General features: G+C 55.2%; 1 protein-coding gene across 1 annotated transcript in view; it reads right to left on the bottom strand.

Moving 5' to 3' along the window:
• PADI3 (peptidyl arginine deiminase 3) overlaps positions 1-7,061 on the bottom strand; it is a 35,804-nt gene that overhangs the window by 6,722 nt on the left and 22,021 nt on the right. The window contains exons 10-13 of the mRNA XM_008048252.1: positions 5,681-5,788; positions 3,779-3,930; positions 1,388-1,532; positions 1,180-1,282 (exon numbers count right to left, since the gene is read on the bottom strand). Of these exons, the coding sequence (XP_008046443.1) occupies positions 1,180-1,282; positions 1,388-1,532; positions 3,779-3,930; positions 5,681-5,788 (508 nt within the window). The remainder of the gene's footprint in view (positions 1-1,179; positions 1,283-1,387; positions 1,533-3,778; positions 3,931-5,680; positions 5,789-7,061) is intronic.

The raw sequence follows: 7,061 nt of genomic DNA on the forward strand, positions 1-7,061 counted from the left end.
GGGAAAGAAGGTGATGCCAGCAGCAGGGAGCAGGGGGGCTCAGGAAGTTGTTCTGCTTGGCAGCTGCTAAGTGCTGCAGCTTTTCTGAGTACGGTTCGGTCCAGGCCACTGTCTGCTAGCGTGAGGCCGTGGGACTAAGAAAATCTCTGATCCCACAGGCCTGAGAGCCTTTGCCCCTGCACCCCTGGGGTCCGTGATGGGGGAAGGATGCTCTGGGATTCAGGGAGCCTGTGGGATGGCAGAATGGGAGGGGTGGGCCGAGAGCCCTCCCAGCCAGCGTGCCCGGGTGGCCCAGTGCCTTCCACGCAAAAGGAAAATGCAGCCCCTTGTTCACAAATTAGAAAAAGTAGCATCAAGGCACGATCGAGGTGCTTCTTCCTTCCACGTCTCTCTCTTGAGTTGTCACAGTGTTTCTCACTTGCTCCCCAGGCACAGGGACACGCCTAGGGCGGGCAGACCCTCGTGGACGCCAGCAGCTCCGCCCCAAAGTGCACAGCCCACCAATTGCCGGGCCTCTGCTGCACTGGACCCACGTGCTGTGCCCGGCGCTGGTGGCTGTGGAGCCTGGCATCTCCCCTTCCCACAGGCCCGCCATCCCCAGCCACGGTGGACAGGTGGCCTCCGGTACTGCAGCCTCCGCGGGATGCGCCAGGGTGGGCGAGAGGTGTAACCCCACCAAGCTGCCACCAAAAGGTCTGGCAGGGCAGGGCCAACTGACGCCGTGCCCCTCCCCAGATCCCCAGGGGTCTGTGCGCCCAGCCCTCCCCATACCCAGGCTACAGCGCCGTTGGGCAGTGACAGAGAAGGGAGGGCCTGGCCCAGGGGCTCCAGGGGACACGGGAGTGGGTGGCAGAGAACCCATCCCAGGGAGTCCAGGGAGACAGCCCCCAAGCCTCGGCAGAGGCCCCTCTGATCCACCAGATGCCACTTACAAAACGCAATTAAGACCGCAGAATAGCACCAAGCTCTGCCGTGCAACTGCCCTGGACACATGCCCAAGAAGCCCGGATGTACCCATTCTGCTTACCATCCACCACCTCTGGCCCAACCACGCATGCGGGGGCAGGAGTAAGGGGTCCTGAACTTGGGGGGCAGCCCTCCCTCTCCTAAGCTATGAGGTGTCTTAATTTGGCGAGGGGGCAGGCAAGCCATGATGAGGGACCCAGCACTGTTACCCACCAACGACCCCTTGGAACAGGAGGGCCCTGCCGTGACCCCACTTCTGCTTCTCCTGGAAGAGCTTGAAGCAGGCACCAGGGCTGGCCAGGAGCATCCGGAAGCCCTGTGTGCAGAGAATAGACGTGGCTGAGCTGCCCGCCTTGGCCTAGCCCCCCGGAGCTCAGTCCCCGCCCCCATGCTGGGGAAAGACATGCCACCAAGGCCTCACCTTCCCATCGGGGGCAGGGACGAAGCTCAGAAACTCATCCACGTGGCCCACGGCCAGCCAGTCCACGAAGAGCTCCACCGGGGGCTGCACCCTCTGGGCATGGAGGAAGTCCCGCACCACCTGGGTGACCCTGCGGCCTCTCGACCTGGGCCCAAGGGTTAAGAAAGTTTCTTAACTCAAACAAATTCCACGCAGAAATGGGGGCACAAGAGTCAGAGATGTCTGCAATATCTGACTTTTTATAAAAAACAAAAAACCATGCATTGCTGTGTAAGCAGGAATGACAATAGATATGTATACTTGAAAATTCCCTACCTATCACCATACACAAAAATCAACTCTAAATGGATCAAAGACCTAGACGTAAAACCTCAAACTATGAGAACCTTAGAAAATGCAGGAGACAACTTTATGGAAATTGGAACTGGCAACAATTCCTGATCAAAACCCCAAATGCCCGTGTCATAAGAGATAAGATAGACAAGCGGGACCTCATCAAACCAAAAAGCTTCTGCAAAGCCAAAGAAACCATCAAGAGAGCAGGGAGACAGCCCACAGAATGGGAAAAAATATTTGCCAACTGTATATCTGACAAAGCCCTAACATCTAGGATCTACAAGGAACTCGAATGTGCTGAAAAGAAAAAAAACAACAGCCCCATTACAAAGTGGACAAAAGATATGAAGAGGCATTTCTCAAAAGAAGACATACAAGCAGCCAACAGATACATGAAAAAAATGCTCACCCTCACTAATCATCAAAGAAATGCAAATTAAAACCACACAGAGATACCTCCTAACTCCAGTCAGGATGGCCATCATCAACTCAAAAAACAACAGATGCTGGAAAGGATGCAGGGAAAAGGGAATACTTATACACTGTTGGTGGGAGTGTAAGGTAGTACGTCTGTAGAAAACTGTTTGGCTCTTCCTAAAAGATCTAAAAATTGACCTTCTATACGACCCCACAATCCCCCCTCTGGGAATATACCCGGAGGAACTCAAATCACTCTGTGAAAAAGATACCTGCACAGGCATGTTTATTGCAACGCTATTCACAATCGCAAAAACATGGAACCAACCATGCAACTATCGAAAGAGGACTGGATTTAAAAAAAAATGGTACATATACATGATGGACTATTACGCAGCCAAAAAGAAAGACAAAAGTATGAACTTTGCAGCAACTTGCATGGATTTAGAGTTTATCATACTGAGTGATCTGTCACAGAAACAAAGAACTGAGTACACATGTTCTCACTATAAGTGGACCCTGAACAATTATCATAATACCATAAGAAAGGGACTGGCAGTAGTGGGAAGCTGCCGGGGGATGAGGGGGGTCGGGCACACACCTCGTCAAGAAGGGTACCTGATCTCAGACCAGGTGAAGTGGGGACCAAAGTGAGGCCCAAACCTTACCCACCCCAAGACCATTTGGATACCTCACACTGAACTGTACCCCACATCTTGAAAATGAAAATAAATAAAATTCCACTTGGGGTGAGGCAGAGCCAGAATAGGTCAGTCACGCCAGGGCAGCGACCCACCAGGTCCTGCCATCCCAGAAGATCCTCAGAACTGCTCCCCGCACCCCTTCTCACATCCTCCAAGAGACCGACTTTGCCCCATGTTCAATCCTTGTGAAAAAGTCTCGCGACGTGGCCCGGGTCCTCCTTCTATGGGATCGTGTGGTTGAGGGCAGTGAGTCCCTGCCGAAGCGTGACTCTGGACTCAGCTACTGTTTGATCCCAAGTCTCTTCTAATAGTTTTGCTGCACTGGGTTGACCAAGGTCTTGGTCTATGCCACAGCAAGAAACCGTGGGGACAGAATTCCTCCTCTTTGCCATCAGCACTCCTGTGTCACGCGCTGAACACATACTTTGTTCCTGCGTGTTACAGTCGTCTCACTTTTCATGTCTTACGTCTCCCTTCCGCTCTCAGGAAAAGGTCTGATAGTAGTCATTTACATGGTAGTACGAACAAGCTTTGACTTACATGCATTTTCTCCCAGGACTGTTGAAAGAGAAGCTTTTTCTTCTATTACTATTAACTGATAGACTCTGCTCCTAGCATCATCTACTTATTTTCAGACTCTGAAGACCTGAGTCTAGTCATAAATCTGCAATCTGTGTGGCTCGCTCACCGTCTCCGGGCCCACTTGTAAAATGACAGGGTTGGGCTGGATGATCTCCCAGCTCCCTGCGCACTCCGGCCTTCTCAAACCTCCCGAGGCAAGTGTGGACGGTGTCTGGTGGACAGCTCCCACGCCCCGCCTCCGAGACTACGGTTCCATCCCTCCTTCTTCCTGGTGAAATGGGCCCTCCCATCCCATCACCATGCCCCCCACCCTCAGCCCCCACCCAGGAGCCCCCCTCCGCTGCCCTCTCACCCAGGCAGGTTACCCCCAATGAGGATCCTCCCCAGGGGGTACGCCTTCCCGTTGGCCACCACTGGGGGGCTGACCTCCAGGTTCCCAAAGGAGTCCAGGCCGCTCACGGACCTGCCTCGAGGCTCCCGGGTCACGTAGCCGAAATCTGGACCCTGGAGGGGAGACTGGGTCAAGCTTGAGCCGACTTGCTGGCTCTGAGCTCCTTGGGTCAGGGTGGGAGCGGCCACCCGTTCTTCAGGTGGAAATATTGAGTCAAGACACCGAGGAGGGCAGCTGACCTAGTCGAGAGTTCACACCTGCACAGGGGCCAGAGAGGCTCAGGCCCTGGGATCCCCCTGCCTCGCCAGGGCGGCGTCCCTCCCCAAGGTCCCAGGAAGACGGTGGGAGGCCCTGGTTGCTCCCGAACTGCCCTGGGACAGGAGCCCGAGGCCATGGCCACCCTCACCCTGCACGGCCGTCCTGCCAAGTTCAGCCCACGTGGTCTGCCTTTGGGAGCCACGAGGCTGGTGATGGCTCTCTGAGCCTGTCTTGAACCTGGAGAAGGGGAGACCTCCAGGGCCGTCTCTCAGAAGGAATTCAGACAGCACCGAGGGCCAGGCGAGGTTTCCTAACGCCTGTGACCCATGGGAGGCTGGAGGGGTCTCCCTCCCCTACAGCACCAAAGAAGTCTCCCCTCTTCTCTCAGAGGATCCTGGTCAGCAACCATCATTTTCCCTGTTCTTCTTTTTATTACCAATAATGACACCAGCTAATGGTGGGGCACGTTCCCTCCGTGCAGGCACTGTGGTAATGAGAAGCTTCACAAACGCCTGTGAGGCCAGGGCTACAATATCATTTTTACCGATGAGGAAACCGAGGCTCAGAGACGGGAAGTAACCGACACAACATCACACAGCATGTAAGTTGCGACTCCAAACCTGTGTTCTTACCAGCTGCACCATCCTGCCCCACCCCCACCCCATCAGGGCTGCCAGACTTAGTAAATGAAAACACAGGATACCCAGTTAAATTTGAATTTCAGATAAACAACAGATTTTAAAAGTATAAGCATGTCCCATGCAACATTTGGGATATACTTTTACCAAAAAGTTACTCATTGTTTATCTGAAATTCAGATTGAACTGAGGGCCAGGTGTGCTGGCTCATGTCTGTAATCCCAGCACTTTGGGAGGCCAAGGTGGGAGAATCGTTTGAGGCCAGGAGTTCGAGACCAGCCTGGCCAACATAGCAAGGCATGACTTTTACCAAAAAAATAATATATATGTATTTTAATTAGCCAGGCATGGTGGTGCTTGCCTGTAGTCCCAGCTACTTGGGGAGGGAGGCTGAAGTTGGAGGATCATTTGAGCCCAGGAGTTCGAGGCTGCAGTGAACTGTGAGCGCATCACTGCACTTCAGCCTGGGCGACAGAGCAAGACCCTGTCTTTCTTTTTTTTCTGAATCAGAGTCTTTCTCTGTCACCCAGCCTGGAGTGCAGTGGCGTGCTCACTGTCACCGCAGCCTTGACCTGCTGGGCTCAGGCGATCCTTCCGTCTCGGCCTTCTAAAGAGCTGGAACCACAGGCATGTGCCACCATCCCTGGCTGATTTTCTGATTTATTGTAGAGATGAGGTCTTGCCATGTTGCTCAGTCTGCTTTCGAACCCTTGAGCTTAGGCCATCCTCTCGCTTCCACCTCTCAAAGTGCTGGGATGACAGGTGTGAGCCACCACGCCCAGCAAAGACCTTGTCTCTTAAAAAAACCAACAAGCAAACATATCTGGGTAACTCCCGCACTTTCCCCGGCAACCGGACTCCCACCCCTAAAGGACAAGGTTCCCAGTGCTCCGCCCACCACATGACGGCGTGGCCCTTGGGGTGAAGCCCCTCGGCGCTCAGGCTGGATCGTGGCAGGGACACTCACCAGGATCCTTTTGTAAGGGAAGTCCTGCAGCTCCCCGTTCCTCGGGGAGTCGAAGACCACCGGGAAGGTCTTGTGGGGCGCCTGGACGTAGCCGAGCTCCATCTCGTCCTGCAGGTGGGGGGGAGACACCCCGCTGTGGCAGGCGGCAGCTCCCCCAGGCTCAGCCCTGAGCCCCTCTGGGGAAGGCTGCTCACGTGACTCCTCCAGCTCGGGCCTGTTTCGCCCTTGGAGGCAGGGAGGATGGGGTCAGGATGCCTGCTGGCCGGAGGAGGGGGCTGGAGGCTCAGCGGGGGGCGTCTCGCACAGCAAGACAGAGGCCGGGTGCGAATGAGAACACAGATGTGACCTTGGGGGTGTCCCCGTGCCAGGTCCGGACAGGGTGGATCAGAGAGGGCTCGGGTGGCCTGAGTTGGCAGGGCAGAGGGCACCTGAGGGGCTCCAGAGGCGCCTCCTCCCCAGACCCGTTACTGTGCCCAGGTCCATCCTGACCCCTCAGTTTGGTGACAAACACGGCCCAGTATCCACGAGCAGCGCACTGTTGTGTGCCTGCCCTGCCCTGTGCCCTATAAACACTAACCACACCCACCTCGTGACACGCCTGTGCACGGGCACTGGCATTTACCCCGGGCGACAGGGAGGAAAGTGAGGAACAGAGAGGGCTAGTTATTTGTCCAAGGCCTCACAGCGAGCCAGAGGCACAGTCAGGATCCAGCCCCATTCTGCCCCAAGCCTCCTCACAGGACTGACCTCCAGCCAAGACAAAAGCTCCTTTGCTTGGCATTCAAGGTCTCCTTCCTCAATCCTTGCCCCTCCCAGAGCCACTGCCAGGTCGAAGAGAACACACAGGTTCCCTCTCACGTCTCCCACCCCTGGGCCTTTGCACATGCTGGGCCTCTGGCAGGACCACCCTCCTGTACAGCCTGGTGCTGGGAAGCCCGAGTCCCAGCACTGCCTTTACCAGCTCTGTGGCTGACGCACACTCCTCTGAGAGCTCCTTGATGATGGGGGTTTACAGGGGACTGTAAGAAAATGGAAGGGCCAGGCACAGGGGCTCATGCCTGACATTCCAGCAATTTGGGAGGCAGAAATGAGAGGATTACCTGAACCCACGGGTTCAAGACCAGCCTGGGCAATATGATGAGACCTTGTCTCTATAATAAATCAAAAAATTAAGCCGGGCTCGGTGGCTCAGCCTGTAATCCCGCACTTTGGGAGGCCGAGGAGAGTGGATTGCCTGAGCCCGCAGGTTCGAGACCCGCCTGGGCAACTTGGTGAGACCTCACCTCTACAATAAATCAAAAAAATTAGCTGAGTGTGGTAGCGCATGCCTGTAGTTTCAGCTACTTGGAAAGCTGAGGCGGAAGGATCACCGGACCCCAGC

Source organism: Carlito syrichta, unplaced genomic scaffold, assembly GCF_000164805.1.
Source record: "Carlito syrichta isolate Samal-C Ts95f unplaced genomic scaffold, Tarsius_syrichta-2.0.1 Scaffold123281, whole genome shotgun sequence".
Taxonomy (NCBI): domain Eukaryota; kingdom Metazoa; phylum Chordata; class Mammalia; order Primates; family Tarsiidae; genus Carlito; species Carlito syrichta.